General features: G+C 44.2%; 1 protein-coding gene across 5 annotated transcripts in view; it reads left to right on the top strand.

Moving 5' to 3' along the window:
• ABLIM3 (actin binding LIM protein family member 3) overlaps positions 1-25,474 on the top strand; it is a 148,310-nt gene that overhangs the window by 64,364 nt on the left and 58,472 nt on the right. For all 5 annotated transcript variants that reach the window (XM_070569222.1, XM_070569219.1, XM_070569218.1 and 2 more), the window contains 2 exons: positions 13,444-13,581; positions 23,919-24,102. In XM_070569222.1, coding sequence (XP_070425323.1) covers positions 13,444-13,581; positions 23,919-24,102 — 322 coding nt within the window. The remainder of the gene's footprint in view (positions 1-13,443; positions 13,582-23,918; positions 24,103-25,474) is intronic.

The raw sequence follows: 25,474 nt of genomic DNA, 5'->3' as shown, positions 1-25,474 counted from the left end.
CTTCAGAGGCCCGAGGTTTGCAAATTCAGATCCCAGGCACAGACCTGCACACCACTCATGGAGCCATGCTGTGGTGGCGTCCCATATACAAAGTAGAAGATTGGCACAGATGTTAGCTCAGGGCCAATCTTCCTCACCAAAAAAAGCAAAGTTCAGAAATGCAGTGGCTTCAGGTCAATCTGGATCCACAGACTCAAGTGATGCAGTGAGGGACCTCTCTCTTTCCATCTCTAGTAAGCTTTCTCAACGTGTGAGGCAAGATGGCACCAGGTGCCCCAGATGACCTCCTCCTGGCTTAGCAACCCAGATGGCTTCTCCAAAAGCTCCAGTAGAAAAAACCCTGGAGAGGACTAGGTCACATGCCTGCCAATCACATAGAAAGAGGATTGGGTTTCTCTGATTGGCCAGGCCTGGGCTACTTTCTGATCCTGTGTTGGAACAGGGTCAGCCCACCCAAACCCCATGAAATGGGTTCCCCACAGGAAAGAGGTTCTGTTGCCAGAAGAAGCAGAGAGCAGATGCTGAACAGGCAAAACAACAGATGTCCACTACATTTATGGATGAAAAAGCTTTTTGCAGGGCATTATACATGGGCCAAACAGTAATTGAGAACTCCTTGCTGATACACACAGAAAGTAAACATTTCCCTTGCTCCCCTAGACTATACAAATTCAATTTGAAACTTTGAATGATGCTTTGTTTCCTAAAGATACAAAACTTTTGTCCATTGATTTTTTGGGAGGATCTTTGATTTTATAAAATCTTTTCTCTCAAAAGGAAGTATTCTTCATCTTTCCTTCTATTATCTTTTACCATTTTTACTCTCTTTTTCTGTTTTATTTAGCGTGTCTTAACTTCTTCATCCCACATGTGTACCAATAACCCAGTAAAAAATGTAAAACTGCCATCTCTCCGTGGTGCTTTCCCTAACTTTTTTCCTTCTCTTTCCTCTCCTTCCCAATGAGAAATAATTCATAAAAATCTTACACTCCCTGTTTGGACCTCTCTGATTCCTTTACCAAACTCTATCTTAGATTGTAGCGTGTAGGGATATATTTCCATCATTCATTCATTTGGCAAGTATGAAATGAGTGCTTCCTGGCATCAGGGACTGGCTTTAGCATTAGAGATGCAGTTAGAAAAACAGTCTCCCCAACTCATCCTGGAATTTCCTTTGGAGTAGGAGATGTGTCTCCTTTATCCTTACATCTCCACTATATTTTGCTTCATTTTATTATTATTGTTTTTGTTATCATTATTATTATAATAACTTTGGCTTTTCACTTACAATATACCAAACAGTGTGCTCACTGCTTTATGTACATGACTTCTGCTCCTTTCAAAAATTCTGAAAGATAAGCACTATTGTCCCATTTTACAGATGGGGAAACTAAGGCTCAGTGCCATGGCCGCTTGCTAATCTCATGCAGCCTGTGAGAGAAAGAGCCTGGATTTGAACCCAGATCTGACAGGTTCCATACCCTATTCCCTCTCCAGTTCACAGAAACTACTCCGTAAATAGCCTGCAGAGCAATGAAGGAGTGCTTCTGTTCTTCTCTGAAGGTTCATGTTCTGATCCGCCACCTTGCATGTGGAATGCGGGACATGGGCTTTGAGTTGTGAATCTTGTAGTGAGGATGAATCTGTAAGGACCCACTCTTCATCCTAATTCCTTTTGGATGGACTTGGCAGACATCGTTGAGGCTGTGTCCATTTGTCCCTAACCCATACATCCTCAGTTTCCAATCCCTCTCTTTGAAGGGCCTCCGGCCTTGATTTCTTCATTGGCAAAACTAAGACTTGGTGCCGATCAGAACTTCCTACAGTGGTGAAAATGTTGTTTCTGTGCCCTCCAACACAGTTGCCACCAGCCACCTGAGGCTGTTGAGTACTTCAAATGTGGTTAGAGTGACTAAGGAACTGAATTTTTAATTTTATTTAATTTTCATTTGAATAGCCACATATAACTAACGGCTACCAAATTGGACAGCGCAAACCTAGAATAATCTTTATCCTTCTTTTCCCCTGTGATCTTATCCCTACTATTGGGTTGAAAACAACATTTTTTAGTGAAATGGCAGAAAGTATTGAAATGGGATGGAATGAAAAACAAAAGAAAATATCAGTACATATCTATACTAAGAATGAGTTTTGTTTGTGAAACTTGTGCACATATTTGTGTACTGAGTCATTTTGCAAAATTAATTTCTTCCAGTGGATCATGATCAAAAGAAAGTTTGGAAACCTCTGCCTGTCCCTGAGTAATGTCACCGAGAGCTTAAGAATGACATGCCTCTCTGGTGCTCCCTCATCCAGCCTAGGGTTCTGCAGGACCTCATTTCAGGAGTGTTCTGTTCTTTCAGATCCCCCAGGCGTGTGGTGAGCATGTGACTTCTCTCAGATGGTAATTGGAGGTGACTTGTGGTCATCTATCTGTCTAGATGCAGCGATCCCAAACTGGTGGCCCACAGGCAGAATCCAGCCCCCACAGATAGGCCTCTCTGGGACCTGGATGTGTTTTTGCAGGACCATAATCCACTGGAGCCCAGTAGCTTCTTCCCCTTTAGGTGGGCCAGTCTCTCTGGCATGGCCCCCTTGTGTGGATTTTCCATTGACATTACCTGCCTGGCCCCTGAGGGCATTTTATGTGGCAACTGTGGTTAATATACATAGAATATTAGATCTGAAAGGAAACTGAGAGACGACAGAACACAGCCCTTTTACTTAATAGATGGGAAAACAGTGGCCCAGGAATGAGGAGCGTTCTGCCTGAAGCCTCACCAAAAGTTAGTGGCAGAGTAAAGACTAGAAGGAACTGTTTCCCTCTCACAGAGGAGAACCAGATATTAACCGAAATCTTGGTAGGGCAGAGGACAAGGAGAAAGAGAGAGAGGGAGAGGGAGGGAGAGGGGGAGAGAGAGGAAGAGATAAAGAAAGAAGGAAGGAAGGAGGGGAGGAGGAAGGAAGGAGGGGAGGAGGAAGGAAGGAGGGGAGGAGGAAGGACGGAAGGAGGAAGTGAGTAGGGGGTGGGGTGGGAGAGGGGAAGGGGAGGAGGAAGAGAAGGGAGGGGAGCAATAAGGAGGGAGGAGAGGAAGGAGATAGGACAGGGTGGGATGGTAAGTCATCCTCACAGCCCTGGGGAAGAGAGGGCCTGCCTGGCAGGTCAGAATTCTGTGAGGGGAGCCCCTCTTGGGGTATGTGATCACCTGGAGAAGCTTCTAGTGAGCATGACTGCAGAGGCCATCAAGGAGAGCCCTGGAGGACTTTGAGCAATGGGCAAGCACTTGAGACACCAAAGAGGGGGCCTCTGGGAGACCTCTGCCCTCTGAGAATGGAGGCTGCTTGGGATGGCTTTGAGGATTCCCTGACTGGTGTGACCCACACCTCATTTTGGCCTGCCCTCAGGCAAACTGTCCCTGATCTGAAACCAAGGCATTTTCTTGCTGGTCCTGGTGTGGCCAGCATGATGGGGACCTTGAGCAAGTTCCTCCACTCTCTGAGCCTCAGGGCTGCATCTGTAGAGATGGGAATGTGGATGAGCTGGGGCAGAAGGTGCCCTAGGGGCTCCCTTAGAGAGGAGGGGTGGGTCATAAGTAGGTGGCCTGCCAGGCCCTACCCCCTTCAGTCACAGCAGCTCTAGGGGATCTAGACAGGGATCACAACTCCAGTGCCTTCAAGCACCTGGCCGTACAGGAGAGAAGCTGGCCAGGGTGAGGCAAAAGGAAGAGGTAGGAACCATGGTGATCTGGAAGGACTTAAAAACAAACTCTAGGCCGCCCAAACAAAGCATGTCTGGGAGCCACATCCAACGCAAGCAACCCCTGGTCGAGGGGGTTTCCCTGAATGACCGCCAGGTCAGTGTGTGTTTGCATTCCATGCATGGTTTGCAACGGAATCAGTGTAACCTAGAGGCCATTTCTTCATTTCAAGGAACAGTTCATAGCTTTAAAAAAAAAAAAGAAGGGAAACCTCGAGGACTAGATGTTTTCTATATGCTCTCCACTCTGATACTGAAAACCTGTAAGTCAAGGGGAGCCCCGGTGACAGCTGATGTTTCTTGGATTTCCCCACAATATATCAGGGCTTGATGGCCTGCCAGAGCCTCAGGAAGCAAACGCTGTAGAAGTATTAAAACTTCTGGCTCAGAAGCCGAGGGCCTGAGTCACTCACAGCACGAAGACAATTGCTGGCTTCCTGAAGTTCCTCTATTTCCAACGTGGTTTCCAGGGCCCCAGACGAAACCCAAATAGTATTTTTCAGATAAGCTGTCGAGATGCTGGAAAGGGTGCCTCGGGGCCCTGGTGGATGCTTGGGTAGGTCCCCTTCTTTTCCTCAGGATACCCTGGGCAGAAGGAGGCCTTGCTGGGGAGGCCCCCAAGGAGCAAGGAGCGGGGGGAGGGGAGAGAGAATTGAGCCTCTCTTAGACCTGCTGATGCCTGTCTGACCCTGGCTCTATCATGTACAGGTGTGTGACTTCAGGCAAATTAATCCATCTCTCTGTGCCTCAGATTTCCCATATATGGTCCCATATATATTCCCCCCATATGGGATCTGTCTTGTGGAGTTGTTGTGAGAATTAAATGAGCCGGTAGACGTGAAGCACTCAGCACAGGGCCTGGCACGGAGTAATTCCCCAATTCCTCTTAGCTGTTTGCAGCTATTTTTACAGCTCCTCAGTGCCCCTGACTGGGGGCTTTGTAAAGGTATTCAGGGACAGAGTCAGCAGTGACAAGAGAATGGGTGTGGATTGACAGGAGCCACCCCGAAGTGGGAAAGATGCCAAGGCTGGCAGACTCCCTAGGGAGTTTTCCCCTTCTCATCAAGTCCTGTCTGTTCCTCAGCCGTTCTTATCCTGCTCTGTACATCGTATCCTTAAAGCCCGTGACCAAGTGTAGCAAGATGATATTTTTGAAATATCCACTGGGATTTCTGTCACCCGCCCCTCTTGCGCCTTCCCTCTATTCAGTGAGCGAGGCCTCAGGGCCGGGATGGGCAGCAGAAGGCAGCGACAAAAGGGGTGGCTTCCTGGCTTTGGAATTTCAAAAGTCTGTGCCCTTAGAACAGGAAGGATTTACTACAAAGCTAAATATTCTAGAGAAAGCATAAATGAGAGAGAGCAGAAAGGGCTCCTTGACCCTCACTCACAAAAATGGTTCCCTGGCCCAGAGGGAGAGAAGAGAGTCTCAGGGAAAGAACAAGAACACACGTCTATTTGAGTCCATAGAAAGAGGCCCAGGGACACACCCCAATGAAGGGCACAGGGGTGGGGGAGGGGCAGACTGACTGGAACTTAGTTTGTGCTTGTCTTGAAACAGGGAGCAAGCTGAGTTCTAAGAGAGAAAGGAGATTTTTTTAATGTTAAAGTCTCCTATTGAATTCCATCAGAAGTATACAATTTTTCTTTTTACCATCATAAAATCAATATAGAAATAAGTGAGGGGCCAGCCCTGTGGTCAAGTGGTTAAAGTTCCACACGCTCCATTTCAGCGGCCCAGATTTGCAGGTTCCATCCAGGGTGCAGACCTACTCTGCTCATCAGCCATGCTGTGGCAGCATCCCACATACAAAGTAGAGGAACGTTGGCACAGATGTGAGCTCAGGGCTAGTCTTCCTCAAGCAAAAAAAAGGGGAGGATTGGCAATGGATGTTAGCTCAGAGCTAATCTTCCTTGCCAAAAAATAAATAAATAAATAAAATTTTTTAAAAAAAGAAAGAAGTGAAAAGTTAATTCTATGACGTTATATTTGGACTAGCTTTCTGATTTGCAAAATGAGTAACAACTATGCAGTTCTCATTTTATCAAATGTCTTCACTTGTTGTCATTCCTTTCGTGGACTGTGCCTCAGGCCTCCTCGCCTGTGGTGGAGGCCTGTTTGGGTAGAGCCCAGCTCCTTTCTCCTGTAGCCATAGCGTGGCAGCTGGCTCTCAGGCAAGAGCAGTCTGTCTGGCCAGGAGCGTGCCGTTCTGACACATGTCTGACAACACGTTTCTGAAGAAGGCAGCGGAAGCCATGTTGCCAGCTACACACCATGACAGTGGAGCACGCTGATGAGCCTGGCAGAGACGGGCTGTGGAGGAGTTTCTGTTGCAGCAAAGGTTTTACAGTATCGTCTTCTTCGGGTGACAGACTGTGTTGCTGCCCTGCTGACACCGGAAACTGTGGCCCGGCCGGGGCCATCTGTGCAGGGCCCCGGGAATCCCAAAGCGCTCCTACCTCTGCTCTGCTGCAGCTGCCAGCACCTGCTGAGCCTGCCTCTCTTAGGGACCGGCAGGTACACCTGTCGGGCTGTACCTGCCGCCACCGGGGAAGCTGCTCAGGGCTGACATCCCCCGCCCAGGGGCAGCAGTCACAGCTTCTTCATCACCTGCCACAGATGCTGAATCACTGTTCCCAGTCTCTGGGTCTGTACCCTCCTCATTATTCTTAAATCTTTGTGAAATTTGTGTATATATATATATGTACATATACACACACACATATTTTAAATCAGCTGGATAATGGATGGGCGATTACTGTTGGGGGAAAAATTAGATACTCCTTTAGCCTTCCCCACGCCCACTGCCTCCCGCTGTTGGCACCTGTTCATGACAGGCGGTAGGCTTAGCGGTGAGAACACAGATTCTAGAGTCAGACTGCCTGGGTTCAGATGCTCCCTCTGCCATTTACTAACTGTGTGGCTTTGGACAAATGACCTCAGCTCTCTGCACCTCAGTTTCCTAATCTGCAAAATAAGGATAATAGTAATATGCCCTCCTGAGTTACAAAAACTCAATGATGACCTATGTAAATTACTGAGCACGGTTCCCGACAGAGTAACTATGCTCTAAATACTATCAATTATCCTTCCAGGCCTTTCCTTCGCATTTACTCCTCCTTTTTCTTCATGCATGGCTTCATTCCAGACTCTCTCCTATGCTTCTGCATCTTGGAACACTGACCCCTCCCCCCAACTCACCTACTCTAATTTTAAGGCTCAGATTGACTCCAGATTTATGGTAACTTAGTCTGTTGTGAACTCTCCCCACCTTCCATGACCCTGGCTCTGTGCCAGCATAGCCTACCCTCTAGGTTTGCTTTGTCTTTCATCCTGTTATCTTAAAACAGATACCCTCATGCACTGATGCAAGCAGAAGTTGCTGTGTGAGCTTGGCTAAATCTCTTCTCCCTTCTGGGCCTCAGCTTTCTCATTTGTTAAGTGAAACCATTAGACTCATTTAATTCATCCTTTTCTTCATTCATCCAGTACTTATTGAGCACTTATTCTGTGCCTGGCACTGAGGGTCCACAGGCAGACAAGGCAGACATGGTCCCTGCCCTCATGATGCTCATCTAGTGTGTGGATAACCTCCCAGGCCCTTTCGGCTCTAAAAGTCTCGTTCTAAGTATTCACACGATGAACGATGAACGTAGACGTGATGGCACATTCGTGACCTTAGGGGTTACTCATAGCAGCTCTCACAATCTCCCTATCAGAGTTTTCAGAAAACAAATGACTCACTTCATTAAGTAAGCACACAGAACAAACATGCTAACACGTCCCCCTGGAAACAGCAGATGTGCCAAAAATACACCGCCCCAGGATAACACAGATCATAGCCTCTCATCCCACAGCAGGAAACACCCAATTCACACATTCCTTTGCAGGATAGATCAAAAGCATGTCAGCCACTCACCTCTGCAGCCCACAGAAACCTATAAACAGAGAGAGCTCCGAGATAGAGAAGAAAGACAAGATTGCTTAAGGTGGAGAATGGGCTGCAGCCAAGGGTTTTTTTTCTTGACAGCAGGGAGGGAAAACCAGAAAACGTTTGCCCAAGCTCAACTGGTCCAAAGATGGATTTGACAGTGCTCAAGCAAAACTCAGCGGCAAGCTGGCAGGGGTAATTTAGAAAGAATTCCTGCATTGACTCGGAGGTGGGGATACATGGCTTCAGAGATCCTTTAGTATTAATTATTGCTTATACTTATTGAGCCCAAGTTACGTGCCAAGCAGTGTACTAAGCACTTTTATATAATGTAAGTAATTTAATGCTCACAAATGATTGGAGATATTCCCACTCTAGAGATGAGCAGATTGAGACGAGTGTCATGTAAGTTGCTCGAGGCCACACAGCCAGTGCCTGTCAGGGCTAAGATCCAAACCCAGCCTTCCCAACTCCAACGTCCATCCGCTTAACCCCTGTGCCATGTGCTTCTCCCTTCCAGTGCAGGGATCTCGTGTCTCTGTGGTCCTACCACAGGAAACAGGATCGGTGCGGCAGGCCCTGATGCAACTCCAGAATCAAACCCCAGGGCCGTGTTGTCAATACCAGATACTCTTACATACAAACCCCAACCTAACCCTTCCAGCTGCCGGCTTTCTATCTGTGAAATGCCTGGATCCACACTGGGGTCTCCTCCTCGGTCTTTAGCGAGTCCCTGTGAACACCCTCCAGGTACCCTGGCCTCTAATGAAGCCGTGGTGGGACAGCTGCTGCACCCGGCTGTTTTCCAGGGCCCCGGGCTGTTGCGAGCTCACTCCTGGGTGGTTGATTCTCTGCTTGATGTTTCACCGTTCAACCAGAAGTGCCACTGTTTTTATTACACTTCCAGCCAATTACTCACAGTTGTTATACTGTCTCCAAGTTAGTTTTGTCACACTTTTAATTATACTCCAACATAGCATAGGTGCTTCTGCCTTTTAAAGACTGTTTTCAAGACGACTCAATTAGAATGTGGGAACATTTTTATCTTCAAGGTCAAGTGACCCTCAAGGGAGGGAAGAAAAATTGTGCAGGCGCCGCATTAGTAACGAGAATGTAACTTAGATCCCGTTGCTTATGAGAGAGGAATCATACCGTTATCCTCTTTCAAAAGAGACTAATACATCTGATAGCATACAGCACAGTCTAGTTTAAAATCAAGACAAGTTAACGGAGAGAAGAGAGTGAGGAGGGAGAGAAAGAAGCCCAGGAAAGGACACACAGAGCCAGAATCCGTTTTTAATTGGAGGGAATTGTATAAATCATTTTGTCCAGTCTCCTCGGTGACTAAGGACGGAATTCAGGCCAGAGAAGTTAGATGATTTGCCCAAAATTATAAAACTCAGTGACACCAGAGAGGGAATTGGGACCCAGGTCACCCTCAGCACCATCTATGAGAGAGAAACACATGAGATGAAGAATGACAGGCAGAGGGAGGGAGGAACAGCAGGTGGAGGAATGGGATGCTGAGTTTGGTCCCTGCCATGTTCAGCTCACATGTTCCTTTTAATTTACCAGGAGCCAGCCACCTCTCCCCTTCCAAGATGTTGTTGTGCTCCAACAATTTCAAATTATCTTTGTAGCACTTGGGAAGAGCTTTGCTTGCAAATTGAATTGTGGAATTAAGATGTATTTTCTCATAGAACTCTGAAGATTTGGTATTTGTATAAAAGAGGGCTTAATGTTTCAAACGCTTAATTTTAAATCTCAAAGCCATTGACCAGCTGATTTTCTGTCTTAAAAAATTATACTGACAGCCACTGATTTTCTTGCTTTTATTCTTGGGAAGATTAAGGTTCTTCAGTCTTGCAGTGTCTAAAAAACTATGAGTTTTTTTAATCAGTATTTATTTCATTGCTCAGAAGCCTTTGTTTCCAGATAAAATTCGGGATGGGTGACTGTGTATGCAATTCGTTCCTATTGCAAATTGTTTTTTAAATATAATTTTAAACTCTTCAGGGATCAAAAGAAATGATTTAAGTCTGAGGTAGTATTCCTAAATTAATTTGTACACTTTATTTTTATATAAATAGGATTCAACCAGATTTAATTTCTTTTTCCCCATTCTCAGTGCTTGGTATTCCATTTGTGGCACTATAAGGCTGCCATGTCCAATATGGCAACCACTAGCCACATGTGGTTATTTAAATGTAAATTATATTAATTAAAATTAAATAAAATTAAAAATTCAGTACCTCAGTCACACTAGCCCCAGTTCAAGTGCCCAGTAACCACATGACTAGCGATTGTTATATTGGACAGCATAGATTTAGAGCATTTGCATATCTCATAAAGTTCCACTGGACAGCACTGCTTGAGGACTAGTAACTGGGATTGTCTCTCCTGGTTGCCCTTTATTGGCCAAATAGCATTAAACAGAAGCTGGAGATTCCCTGCATGCATTTTAGAAACGTATCACATGATCCAGATGTCTAAACTTGGTACCTTCATGGATTATTGCACAAGTGAGCAGAGCTAAAGTCCTTTGAGGCTCATGGCTGCTCTCAAATGTTGCTCTCAACGATAGGCAGTTCCTAACATATGAGGCAGTTCAAAACTTCATGTGTAAGTTAATTTGGAATTCAAAAGGCATTTACGCATAAGACAAATGTTATAAATTGTGCAACCGAACCTTAGTACTTTCTGAAATAAAAATTAGTAGAAATAATAACCAGCAAAAAATCAACAATAAAATGTGAATGTTTCAGCGGGGTTATAGATTGGTTATAGAAGGAATAACACCATCTCCATAGACACGCATGGAATAAGTTGGATTAAGTTGCTGAGTTACTTAGCCAAGGATACAAGATCTTAGTGGAAATGGGGTGGCTTCCAGGGCAGGAGCAGGTGTGACATACCTCAGCATAGCTTCCTTTAACCCCTACAGCTCCTACTGGCACTATCTGGATAAGGAAAGATCTTCACACATTTATAAGCTCAAATCTTGCTATACCACTACCCGTTTGTAATCACAGTTATATCAGCAATCTGGAAGAACTCACAGCAGCGATGAGTGCATTTGTGCTTATGGGACTATTTACAAACGTGAGATATTTGTGGACCTCTGGCCACACTCAGCATCACCGTAGCAGCACCCTCCTGCTGAAGGAGGCAGCAGGGTTAGGACTGGGGGCTCCATCACAGCTCTACCCCAGAAAGCTCTTTTCCCCAGTCCATCTCCTCACTCTGATTTTGCATCTTTTTCCCTAGGTGATTCAAAGACCGGGTTTTAGCTGAAGACCATGGTCACAAATCCATTTCTCCAAAAATCAAATCAGGAAAAATCTAATTGGCCGTGGACATTGGTTCTTGAACAATAATGCAGGTGGACTTAGAAGAGGTAGATGACAGCTTGTGCAGTGATTCTGGAGGGATTTGGGATCCTTTCAAGAGCTCTCATCATTGATGGTGATGATTATATTATTTGTTCTGATTTTATTTCAGACTCACAGCTTTGTTTCCCTAGGCGATGGCGGATTGCCACACTACTCATATAAACATGATCTGTATTTCTCCCACAAATTGGGAGAAGAGGAGAGAGTGAAATATTTTCCAGGACTTTGAGCAGGAGTCAGAAAAAGAAGAAAAGGAGATAGGACTAAAGAGAATGTTTGTGGACATCCTGGGGAATGGGGGAGGATTGCTCTGAGCTGAGGGGAAGATGTGATGGTCATAGTACCAGTGAATATTTGTGGAGCATTTAATGCACTTTTTGAAAGACCTTATGTGTGTTAAACCATTTAATGAGTTAATCATTTAGCTAACTAGCTAACTCGTGTAACTGTCGTCTTAACTTTAAGACAGGCAAAAAAAAAGTTGAATAAGGGGTATGAACTCTGTGAGAGGAAGATTGTGCAAAGGACGTGTTCCCCCACCTCAGATGGCAAAGTTGTCAGCAGCAACAGTTTCAGGACTCTTTGCTCTGCAGCACGCTTATAACTCAAGATCCCTATAAGTGGAAGATAATGGAAAGTCCTGCTTTCCTGTCCCGTTTCTAAAAGGAGGAAGGTGGGTGAGATCAGTTATAGAGAGCATCTTTGAGCATCTGAAGAAAATGGGATAATGTACATAACACCGATTTTTATATTTACTTAGAGAGAAGTATTCAATCCCAGGTGCATCAGTCAGGATACACTGCAGTAACAAAAAGTCTTAGAAGCTATGACAGCAAAAATTCTTCCTTGCTCACAATAGATGTTCACTGTGGGTTAGCTTGGAGCGCTGTTCTGTGACTCTTGCATCAGGGATCCAAGCTGATGCATCCTGCACACCATCTGGGTTATCACTGGTTGCTGCACTATGGGAAAGGCAATATGGTAGATCACGTACTGGCTCCTAGGGCTTCCAATTGAAAGTGACACACAGTTTCCACTCACATTTCATCCCCAACAAATCACAGTGTGCAATCCTTCCTGTGCCTGGAATAAAAGGTTCAAACAACTACCACACTAGATCCAGAACCCCTGAACTAGGTGATCTCCAAGTTCCCGTGGAATTCACTGTTTCTGTGAGTCCAGATTAACTTATAATATGCTTAATCAGAGTTTGACCAGTAAGTCTACATGTATAAATTCTAGACACCAATTTCCCTTCAACTGGTCATCTGTAGAGCCAGAACAAGACTGAGCCTTCTCATAATAGGGTGTGAGCGGGAGTTTTTGGACTGTTGCTTCAACTTTGAGGGAGAATTGAGTTATTCTCTCCCTGGTGCCACTAGGGGCTTCCTACGAGAAAGATTGGGTTCCTCGCTAGCAGTTATTTCAATAGCTTACACATAATGAGATTGGACCAGACAGCTGCTAATATCCTTTCCAACTCTGAAATTTTGTGTTCTAGGTAGGTGTCTACTATTATTAAATAGCAAATGACCAGATTTTAGAATGGTCAAGCAAAGTAGTTCTCACGGAAAGGAAATCTAGAAAAGTAGCCGTGAGAAGGTCTAAGCAGGAGATGGATAGACTCAGTAGGCTAATAGAGCCCTTCGGCATCGTCAAATGCTGACCACTGCACTCCTACCCCCAGCAGCTGCAGCCCCTTCATCATTTCCACCTGGCTTGTTTTCTTAATTATACACATTTGACATTTTCTCAAGGTTATGGAAAGTGTTTGTTCAAAGGCAGCTTTAAGGTGAGTCCACTTGTCAACCTCCTTCCAACCAGAGTGCCTCCCTTCAGGCCTCTTTTGTAGAAAGTCTGTGCTGCCATTGACCGCCCTCATTTTATAGATGTGGAAACTGAGGCCCAGAGAAGAGATGTAACTTCTTAACAAAAAGACCAGTTGGAGGCAGCACCTATTTCTTTGAGATCCATGAGTCAATTGCAAGACCCAAATTCCCTTTGAGCAGTTTGGGGCCTGATTTGGATCCAGAAATCATCCAAGAAATTGGGTTTGTTTACCTTGAAATACTCCACTTCCTCATTTATTTTTCTCCACTTGCGAACTTTCCCTTTACTATTACAAGGAAAGGTTATGCTCACTTATAGATCTCTGCCTGCTTCAGGAGGTTTATGGACTCACATCTTAATGCCAATGATGTCTCAGCTTGGTGTATCCAGCCTAACGGTGTATTGAAGGTACTTTGCTCATCATTTACACCCTTTCTGCTTTCTTTTTTCCATTTAAGATTATGATAATATCCGGCAGCAGACTTTTTAAAGAATAAGGGCCTTCTGGATGGTGACTCTCTGTTTCTTTCTACAGTTCCTTATCAGCAGAATCCTTACAGTCCCCGGGGCAGCTCCAGTGTCATCCAGTGCTACCGATGTGGAGACACCTGCAAAGGGGAAGTGGTTCGCGTCCACAATAACCACTTCCACATCAGATGCTTCACCTGTCAAGGTAGGAGGCCCAATTTCCCAACTCCCTTCTCAGATTCCTGGCCATGCTCTCACCCCCAGGACATGCCGCAGGGGCAGGCAGAACAAACATGGGCAGTTGAGATACTTATAAAGGCCTAAAGAGACTTTCCTTGAGAATTCTGATGAGAATTCTCCCTTAAGCAGTATGGAGTGAAGAGGGAGGTAAGAATGAAGGAAGTGTTTGGATAAAGGGGAAAGAGGGAACCTGGTGACCCCGGAGAGGTAGTGCTGACCCAGAAGAAAAAAGGCAATCCTGCCAGCTTAACTTACACATCTGAAAAGACTCCTCGCTTGTGCCAGTATATCTGTTTGGGAGCTAAGGAAAGAGCAAGCTGTCTTGGTCAAAATTCAGCATGGCTCTGAGATGAGCACCTCTTCTATAACCGTGTGACAATCCCCAATGGGTAAGTCTAACAAGAGAGATGATACATCTTGACTTCAGCTTATAATTTGGGAGCAGATGGACGTTGGGTTACCTCTAATTATTATAGCCTACCCGTGGCTAATTTATAGAATCCTAGACTTAGCTGAGCTAAGAGTTCCTAAAGAAGAAAGATAACTAGCAGCAGAAAGGAAGAGGGGCTCGGCTGAAAGAGCCCGGAGAGCCCCCTGACCCAGATAGGGCAACACTCCCTTCCCCAGCGTCCCTGACAAATGCCTCTCCAGCCTCCACTTCCTGAACTCTCCTTCCAGGCTTCCTCTTCCACATAGCAGCCATTCTGGTGTTGGATTGCCCTGTGGCTTTGGAAAATGTTTGACCCAAATCCTGTAGCTTCCACCTGTTGGTTCTAGACTTGTCCCGATAAAGTTCGATGAACACTTTGTATTTGCTTTTCCCTGTGGCTGCCCTCCACATACTTGTAGCCAGGTCTTCCCCATGCCCAGTTATACTGCAGATCCTTAACTTGAGCTTCGTCTGAAATGATTTCAACTTGTATCATCATCCTGGAGTCTTTCTCCTTGATCCATTCTAGTTTGTCACCATCGTTCTTAAAACATAATGCCCAGAAGAGACCACAGTTCTCAAGGTCTGCCAAATACAGCAAGGACGACATTTCTGTTCATGTGACTGATATTGAATTGACTTCCTGAGGAACCACTTCGCACCATTGATGTGTATTGAATTTAAGGTCATTTGAAACTCCCAGATCTTTTCATTTCAGTATCTGCTTCCAAGCTCAGGCTCATATATCAGAGATTGACTTCCACTGCCATTGAGAAAAAGCCTGGATTTCTTTCCTCAGGATCTAACTGGACTCTGCACTGAGCAAATAAATTACATATTCATATTCCCTAGTTTGTTTATGGAAACAAATATGGGATATATTTTAATTGACGTGATTTAAATTTGTGTGTGTGTGTATGTGTGTGAGGAAGATTGTCAGTGAGCTACCATCTATGCCAATCTTCCTCTTATTTTATGTGGGATGCTGCCACAGCATGGCTTGACGAGCGGTACTAGGTCCATGCCTGGGATCTGAACCTGCAAACCCTGGGCCGTCAAAGCAGAGCACATAAACGTAACCACTATGTCACCAGGCTGGCCCCTGATGTGACTTACATTTTATATTGAAAATTGGCAAACCCCTTTAATGCAAGCTGACCTGCAAGAGGATCTTGGTAGAGACCATTTTTATATCCCCAGAAATTGAGTCAGGACAAAGGGTGAAGACAATAGAAATTATTATAAGGAGGTTTGAACTACGACTCTGCAATTATATTATTAAGAGAGTATATTTGTTACTTTTTGCTTAAGCCAAAATTTGATAGCTTAAAACAATCTTTTATTTAGCTCATGATTCTCTGGGTTGGCTGGGCAGTTCCTCCAGGCTGAGCTGGCTCTGCTTATCTCTGTTGGCCTCATCATTGATGTTGTGGTGGCTCAGCTGGCAGTGGTTGGCGGACTGTTGACCTGAGTGCCTCCACATGGCTTCTCATCCTCCAGCAGGCTGGCTTGGGCTCACTTGTACGGTGGTCTCAGAGTTCCAAGTGCAACAAGAGAGCAAGCTTTAATGAGGAAGACTTTCAAGCCTCAGCTTGTGTCATGCTTGTTAATATCCTGTTGATCAAAACAAGTCAAATGGCCAACCCAGATTCAAAATCATGGAGAAATAAACTTTGCCTTTTGTAGAAAGATCTGCAACATCAGATTTCAAGCCTGTGAGTACAGAGAAGGGAAGAATTTGGTCATTTTGACAGTCTACCACTGGGAGGTTGTAGAATCTCTTTCAATGGAGATTTTAAGAAAAAAAAAATTATACTATTATTTTTCTGACTATTTTCAATGTTAATTTGCTTAAGGGTAAAACAAATGAGAAGATTTTTGTTTCCAACAGTTACCAGTATAGGGATTAGTTACCCTAAATAGCCTTCTCATTTGAAAAATATAAAATCTCTATGAATTTCTTTTACAACTCTTTTAACATGCATTACTGTACTGACATGAAAGGAAGGAATCTGCAGAGGTGAAAAACAAAAATAAAAGCAGAAATCCTGGTGTGACTGCCAATGCCATATTTAATCCTGATGGTTTATGCTAAACCTTAAAGACCTTGAGCTTTTACTTTGGTGGCTGTATGGATCATGGAGAACAGGAGGCAAAGCCTAGAGCCTGGTCAAAGTAGGAATCTAGTAGGAGACCTCTGAATAAAGCTGAGATGTCCACCTACAAAAATCTTACTCTCATTGTGTAGATGGATAGATGACTCTGGAGAAGGAGACAGCACTGACTCTTGCCTCTACCAACTTTGGCACTGGGTAGAAGAGAATAAAACTTGTACCGATATGTCTATCCATAATCCACCCTTTCCGTGGATTCACATTCTGTATGTTTGGTGTAAATTTTTAAAAAGTGAAATAGAGAATTTAAAAGAAAGTGGTCCCACACTTGGCAGATAGCAGAAGTGAATGATAATCCTCTTTGGGGGAACTCAGCTTTACTGCAGACCTCAAAGAATTCTCACAGATAACATTACTGGCAAAAGTAGTGACTCACAGTCAAAACACACAAATCGTAATGGAAGGAGAGCCTGCAGAAACAATGAAGAAGAGAATCAGAACCTCAAAACCTTCATCTATTGCAACTTTCTGACATTATGTCATAACTATGTTTAATACATTTAAACAAGTAAGAGAAGCCGGGGGAAAAAATGAGCAAGAAACAACAAATTATAAGGAATAGCACAGCAGATTTGAAAAAGAAAGAAATAAAACTTCTAGAAATAAAAATACCTAATTTTTGAAATTAAAAACTCAGTATATGGATTAAGTAGCAGATAGATGTTGCTGAAAAGAGAATTAATAAACTGTAAGATTTAGCCAAGAAAGAGGTATATAGATTTAGCCCAGAAATATGAGAAGGTGGTAAAAATAAAAGAGAAACTGATACATGGAGAATATAGTGAGAAAATTTGACATATATCCAATCTAAGGTTTGACCTAGCTCTATAGATATATAACAGAGAACATGAGTAAGAGGACAATATTTGAAGAGATAACAGCTGTGAATTTTCTAAAACTGTTGAAAAACACGAATCCTTGGATCCAAGAAACCTAATAAATCCCAGCAGAAAAATATAAAAGAAATCCACCTCCACATATCAGAGTGAATCTGCAGATCACCAAAGACAAAAAGACAATCTTAAAAGTAGCCAGAGAGAAGACAGATCATTTGCATATGAGTGGTAAACAGACTGGCAGCTGGTGTTTCAGTAGCAACAAGGCAACCATAAAGCAGTGGAATGATACTTTTAATGTACTGAAAGACATAACCTAAAGTTAGGATTATGTATTCTGCAAACCACCTTTTAAGAACAAAGGCAAACCCACAGCTCACATCGTACTTAATGATGAAAGACTCCTGCTTCCTGTAACATCAAGAATAAGGAAAGAGTGTCTGCTCTTAACATTTCTGTTCAACGTTGTCTTGCAGACTCATACTGGGTCAGTTAGGCAAGAAAATGAAATAAAAAGCATCTAGATTGAAAAAGAAGACGTGAGACTATCTCTGTTTGCACATGACATGATCTTGTATATAGCAAATCCTGAAGAAGGCACTAAAAAACTATTAGAATTAACACTGATAAATAAGTTTATCAATGTTTTAGAGTGCAAAATCTATACACCAAAATCAATCGTATTTCTATACACTTGCAATGAACAATTGGAAAATAAAATTGAGAAAACAGTTCCATTTACAATGGCATCAAAAATAAAATACATAGGAATACATTTAACAAACGTGTAAAATCTATACTCTGAAAACTGCAAAATATTAAAGAAGATCTAAATAAATGGAAAGACATCCCTTATTCATGGGTCAGAAGTCTTAATATTGTTAAGATGGCAATATTCTTCAGACTGATCTACAGATTTAGTGCTGTCTCAGTCAGGCTGCTGTAACACAATACCGTAGATTGAATGGCTTAAACAACAGAAATTTATTTTCTCACAATTCAGAGGCTAGAAGTCCAAGATCAAGGTGTGAGCATGGTCACATTCCTGTGAAAGCTCCCTTTCTGGCTTGCAGACAGCCACTTTCTCATGTGTCCTCACATGTTAGAGAAAGAAACAGCGAGCTCGATGGCGTCTCTTCTAGTAAGAGCACTAAGCCCATGATGAGCTTAGTGGGCCCACATAGGGCCCCATATCCAAAAACAATCACATGAGGGGTTAAGGCTTCAACATATGAATTTGGGGGAGGACACAATTCAGTTCATAGGAAATGTTCATGAGAATCCCGGCTGGCTTCTTTGCAGAAATTGACAAGCTGATTCTGAAATTCATATGGAATAACAAGGGGCATAGAATAGCAAAGCAACTCTGAAAAGAAGAGCGAAGTTGGAGGACTTACTACAAGCTACACTAAACAAGACCGTGTGGGACTAGCCCAAGGATAGACAGATCAACAGAATAGAATCGAGAGTGCGAAAATCAACCCTTCCATTTATGGTCAGTGGATTTTCAACAAGGCGACCAAGACAATTCAATAGGGAAAGAGTAGTCTTCAACAAATGGTGCTGGGAAAATTGAACATACGTACGCAAAGAAATGAGGTTGGTCTCCTTGCTCACACCATACACAAAAATTAACTCAAAATAAGTCAAAAACCTAAATGTAAGAGCTAAAACTATAAAACTCTTAGCAGAAAATAGAGGAGTAAATCTTTGTGACCTTGAGTTAGGCAAAGCTTTCTTGGATATAACACCAAAAGCATAAACAACAAAGGAAAAATAGATAAATTGGACATCGTCAGCTTTTGTGCTACAAAATATGCCATCAAGAATGTGAAAAGTCAACCCACGAAAGGGGAGATAAAATTTGCAAATCATATATCTGATAAAGGACTTGTATCTAGACTATGTAAAGAATTCTTGCAACTTAATAAAAAGGCAAATAACCCAATTTCAAAATGCACAAAGAAATCTAAATGGACATTTCTCCCAAGAAGTTATACAAATGTCCAATAAACACATGAAAAAATTCTCAACATCATTATCCATCAAAGAAATGCAAATGAAACCACAATGAGATGCACTTCACACCGCCAGGATGGCTATGATGAGAAAGACAGATAATACAGGTGTTGGTGGGAATGCAGAAAAATTAGAACTCTCGTACATTGTTGCTGACAGGAATGTAAAATGGTATAGCTGCTTTGGGTCACCATATGACCCAACAGGTCCAAATTTCACTCCTAGATGTATGCGCAAGAGAAATGAAAACATACATCCACAGAAAAACTTGTACACAAATGTTCATGGCAGTATTATTCGTAAGAGTAAAGAAGTGGAAATATTTCAAATATCCATCAGCCCATGAATGGATAAATAAAATATGGTATATCCATAGAGTGAAATATTATTTATCAATAGAAAGGAATGAAATATTGATACATGCTCCACGTGGATGAACTTTGAAAACACAAATGGCCCGTAAATGTATAATAAGATTCTCAATTTTATTAATAATCAGGGAAATTGAATTTAAAATCACAATAAGATATCACTACACATCCACTATGTTGACTAAATGCAAGAAGTTAGGTATTCCCACATACTGGCGAGGATGTGGATCTGTGGGAACTGCTGGTGGGAAGGGAAATAGTGAGGCATCACCTCACACATACAAGAAGTTTCAAAGCAGCATTTCCATAAAAGAGAAAGAATGCAAGCAGCTCAAATGTCCTTCTACCGTGGAATAGATTGATTGTGATGTTGTCAGACGACGGAATACAGGACAGCAGTGAAAATGAATGAAGTGCAGGGACATGCGTGGACGTGGAAGGATCTCAGAAACATCATACTGAAAGAATGAGGCACAGAAGAATAAATGCAATATGATTCCATTAATATAAAGTTCAAAAACAGGCAAAACTAAACAATATATTGTTTGTAGATACTTCATAGGTGGTTAGACTGTAAAGGAAAACAAGGGAGTGATAAACACACAAGTTGGAATGATGTGGGATGTAGGGGAGAGAGAACAGGATTCCAAGGTGCTGATAATGATCCGTTTCATTAACTCGGTAGGGGGTACCTGGGTGTGTATTTTATTATTATTCTTTAAGCTGTATGTACAGTCATGCACCACATAACAACATTTCAGTCAGTGATGGACTGCATTTACGATGGTGGGCCCTTAAGACTAGTACCATGCAGCCTAGGCATGCAGTAGGCTAGACCATCTCGGTTTGTGTGAGTATACTCTGATGTTCACTCAAGAACAAAATCGCCTAAGGACGCATTTCTCAGAATGTATCCCCATCAGTAAGCAAGGCATGACTCTGTATATTTTATACATTTTCTGTGTGCATAATGTATTTCACAATTTAAGTATTTGAAATACTGAACTAGATCACCCTCAGGGGCCTTTCTAACTCTTTGATTTTGGAATTTCCTAAAACTCAATCTCATTTGAAAAGTTGAAAATCAGCAGAATTTTATTATATATATACATATCCTGGACTCTCAGATCTGGATGTGTCCTCTGTTACCCTCATTTTAAAGATGAGGCAACTAAGCTCCAGAGATGTGAGGCAACTTTTCCAAAATCACATAGTACCTGAGTACTAGAATAGAAACACGGACAAAGGTCCAGTGACCCGCGAAACAGTACATTTTCCACTGAAACGTGCTAGGGCTGTGTGCAGGGCCTCCTCCTAGGCATTATATGCCTTTTTTGAAGAAGAAGAAGAGTGGCCCTGAGCTAACATCTGTTGCCAATCTTCCTCTTTTTGTGTGAGGAAGATTATTGCTGGGCTAACATCTGTGGCCATCTTCCTCTATTTGGTATGTGGGACACCACCTCAGCATGGCTTACTGAGTGGTGTGTCGGTCGGTGCCTGGGATCCGAACCCACAAAGCCCAGGCCACCAAAGCAGAGCACACGAACTTAACCGCTACGGCACCAAGCTGGCCCGGCTTTTCTTCAATTAACAAACTTTATTTTTTTTGATTCACAGAATAGCAGCTATCCTGGGTGTATTAATTCCACATCAGTTCTGTACTGCAGACACTCTCCATGGCCTTTCCAGTTACTTGAATGTTGGGCTCTGCTCAGCCTCAGATACGTCTGTCATGCTGCTCCAGCTTGCCTTCCATCCCCTTGTTCTCCACTGGATTTCCAGAAGCCCCTAAGATTCTTATCACCCTTTACATCCTTTCTACCAAAAACTTCCTCCTTCAGCTCCTTGGGGGAAAGGGAGGAACTGACTGTTCCAAGTTTTCTTCTGGCCTCCTGGTTTTCTCCACTGGGAGAGGTGGCTCTGGGGGTGGAGTTGGCCCTAGAAACAAAGGAGAGAAAAGAAGGGAAAAAACAGGAGCTGCTTCCAATGAGGTCGTAGGCCATGACCTAACTAATTCCACAGCCATGAAGTCAATTGATCCGCCACCTGCACGCCCAGAACAGCGTGTCCTCTGAACTTGCCTGCCCTCCAGACCAGGCATTGTTTGATGTGGTGAATTTTCAGGAAGCCTGGTGGAAGATGAACCCTTCCCCACCAACCACCACCACCACCACCACCACCACCACCACCACCACCACCACCTCCTCCACTGACACCCTGCCCCTCTGCAGGGGTGGTCTGCAGGCCCTCCAGCCCTCCCTCACACTGAGTTTTAAATGTTTAGGCACGTGGTAAGCCTGGAAGGCAGCTCTCCTCCTAGACTCACAGGATGTCAGTGTCGGAAGAAAAGCTCAGGTCATTTCTTGTCCAGCTTCTTCATTTTGTGTGTAAGGGAACAGAGGTCCTAGACAAGAGAGGGCCAAATTCATTGTCACCCAGAGAGTTTGTGGCAGTTGACGAGACCAGAGCCAAGGTGATCTGACTCCAAGACCACCCACTGTGCTGCACCATTCTGCTCTTAATGCTATGACATCTGGGGCTGCCCTCCTCCTCAGTCATCTGGGCCCTTTAAGCCTGCCTCTGGCCTGCGAGGTGAACAAACACTTGCAAAATATTTCTGACCTTCGCCTGCAAGTCCCTCCTATTTCTAACCTGGCAGCTTTTGCAGAACAACTTTCCCTGTTAAAGATAAGGTAGTATTTACTGGGGTGATGTCACCCAGTCTAAGCCAGGTCCTCATACTTACAGGCTTGGAAACTCCATTTCATTGGTTTCCCTGCCACTGATCAAGCCTGAGAGAGCTGACTAGTGCTAACCGAGTCCTCAGGAAACGGATGTATAAAGTCAGGATGCCTGCTTGTTAATATAAACAAGAGCTGAAACTCTCCATTGTACTGGATCATGTTGCCCTGACCAGCCGCTTCGCTCCCAAAGGCAGTCTATGTAGAAAATCAAACTATCGGACAGTCATTTGGTGAACGCAGACTCAGGACAAGGAGAGGTAGTCATAGGGTCTGAATGGGCTCTCTGGTGGCCTTCCTTTGATCGCTGACCAGCGTTTCCTGGCTGGCCCATCCTGGCTTGAGCTGGACCAATACACTCAGCAGTTCTGGTGTCCCTGAGAGCCATTTGATCCTCTTGGAAGAAACTTTGCCTCTTTGCTCTGCCTGTCGTGTGTTGATTTCGTAACTTAACTCGCAGAGGGAAATTTCACTTGCCACATTTCTAAGCCCTTTGAGGGAGGGGAGTCCCACATGATTCAGTTGTTCAGACACCTATAATTATACCCACCTGCTCTTCTATTATCTGTCCTACACATCTTCATATTGTCCACAAGGATATCCCAAAAGACTGTATGAAATACCTTATAAAATCTTATTGCCCCTCTATTCAAAAGCTATCAGGACAGTTGATCATTTTTGTAGCTGAGTGATGGGGCGTCATTAGAATCTCTTTACCTTTGTAAATGTCTGAGATTTTTCAAAATAATTTTTTTTTAAGTTTTTAAAAACTAGGGGAAAATCCATCCATGGCTTCTCAGTATCACACAAAATCTAAATTTTTTAAGCTAGACTCAGGCCCTCCTCCAACTGTCCTGTCAATATTTTCCTGTATTACCATCTTCCACTCCTTAAAAACACCACACCTACCCTGGCCCCACCTCCACACTTGCAACTTCCTGCCTTTAGATTTTAGCTCATTCTGTTCCTTCAAAGTTCGCCTCAAGTGCCACCTCCTCCAAGAAGCCTCCCATGATTGCTCCCCCACTGATCATGCTCCCTTTTCCTCCCCACTCACAGCGCTTATTGCCTGCACCAGCCCATGGCCTGTCACCCCGATGTATGTTCTCTACAGTCTTCTCTCTGCATATATCATTCGCTCTTCACAGTTCAGGCATTGTGTTTTATCATTCTTGGCTGGGAACAGACCCACTCATTGTGGCTATGGTGAGGACAGGTTATAAACTTCACATATCGTCCATCCTATCACCATCCTAAATTGTCTTCACCTAGCACAGAGTCGCACGTAGAAAGTGCCCAGGAAATTTTTAACTGAATGATTCTTCTATCGAATTCCCGATACCACCAGCTATGTAGCATTGCATGAGCCATATGGCCTTAAACTTCTCATCTGGGTGTTGAGAGGATTGTACGTCAGTGATCTCAGTCAGTCAGTGTGCATCAGAGGCAGCTAGGGAGTGTGTCAAAATGCAGACACCCGGCCTCAACCCCAGGGAGTCTGATGCAGGCCCAGGCATGGGCATCTTAAGAAGCCCGCCAGGTGATTCTGACGTGAGGGGTCTTCTGGCTGTACTTTAAGGAACACTGGCCACAAAGGCCCATGAGGTCCCACGTGTCACCATCCTCTGGCCACTCATGACGACAGGCACCAGCTGTGTCCCCAATGAGAACCTCATGCTTGCAGACCCTCCTGGCCTCAACCTGCCCTTTCTCCCTCCTTGTTTCCCCCAGTGTGTGGCTGTGGCCTGGCCCAGTCAGGCTTCTTCTTCAAGAACCAGGAGTACATTTGCACCCAGGACTACCAGCAACTCTACGGCACGCGCTGCGACAGCTGCCGGGACTTCATCACGGGCGAGGTCATCTCCGCCCTGGGCCGCACCTACCACCCCAAGTGTTTCGTGTGCAGCCTGTGCAGGTGAGCGGGAGGCCAGCGGAGGCCGGGGCCCTCTGCCTGAGCCCCAGGGAGGGAAGAAATGGCCTTTCCCAGGCAGTCTGGGGTTTTCAGGGCTTTATGGTGGACACTTGGGTTTCTAGAAACTCAGGGGTGGGAAGATCTCACAGGCCACTGGTTCTCAAGCCTTGTAGCAACTGAATCCATTTGTCAGATGTGATCTAATGTAAAACACTAGTGTGTCCTGCGATGAAGGCAGAGTGAGGATCTGAGCCCCCACAATCAGCCTCCCATTTCCCGTCAAAAGCCCCAAAGGAACTAGTGAGGCCCCTGGCCTCTCATAACTCAGTTTGGAAACCACTGATCTGGCCCAGGCTCCCACACCGTCAGCCAGATGGTACCACACGTGGTACAGGGGCATCTGTTTATAGCCTTCCTCCATTACTCTGGCAAGTGACCTCACTTCTCTAAGCCTCAGCTTCTTCATCGGTAAGATGGGCATCAAAACCATTCCAACCTTGTTGGGTTTTCATGAATGTGAATGAGATACTGTGTGCAAAGACCTTAGCTCCATGACTGGTGCATAATTGTGTCTGCTTTTATTCTCCCTTTCATTATCATAATGATAATCACCCAGCCTCTCAGGATGTCTGATAGGTGATGGAAACCTCACCCGTTCCCTCTTCCCAACCCCCAGCATCCCAATCACTTAACTCAGCAAATGCACTTTACAGGCCCACTGTATGCCAAGCACCACATTAAGGAGATGAGAAAAATAAAGAAAACCTCAACCCTGCCCACAAATACGCTATAATTTAATGGACTGCTCTGATTAAGTCATAAGTAAAGCATGATTAGAGTATATATGCATTTTTTTAATTGGGAAAAGAATTATAGATTAATTGTTCTACCTGTAAAATAACCTGTTAGTTACTAGTAAGAGTAACTAACCAATTAGAGTTTCTGATTAAGACTAATGACACAGTGTGTAAGAAAATATAATCTCCCAATGGAATTCATTCATTCATCCATCTCTTAAGACCCAGGCCCTGGGTCCTCCAATCACAGGCCCGCAGGAGGTTGGCACAGTAGGTTTTTGTCAAGTCTTGTAGAGATGAGCTTCCTCCCCAAGGTCATGCCAAGTCCTTTTACCATGAGTCCATTCCTGGGCTGTGATGAGAACACGGGTCCCCTGACTCTCGCCACAGCTCTCCCTCTGCTGTCCCACGTTGCTAATAAAAGGGCAGTGGAGCTCCTGGAAGGCTGTGTCAAAGCTTCTGCCCAGAGTCCATATAGCAGGTGTCCCACATAGCATGCGCAAGAGCGGTCCAACGATGAGATTGACAGTGCCGGGGATTCTGTACATGGTTTATATTTAGTTGGGAGGCAGGATATG

The sequence above is a fragment of the Equus przewalskii genome, chromosome 13 (genome assembly GCF_037783145.1).
Source record: "Equus przewalskii isolate Varuska chromosome 13, EquPr2, whole genome shotgun sequence".
In the NCBI taxonomy this organism is placed as follows: Eukaryota; Metazoa; Chordata; class Mammalia; order Perissodactyla; family Equidae; genus Equus; species Equus przewalskii.
The sequence above is the reverse complement of the archived record's forward strand: the minus strand, read 5'-3'. Positions and strand labels throughout refer to the sequence as shown.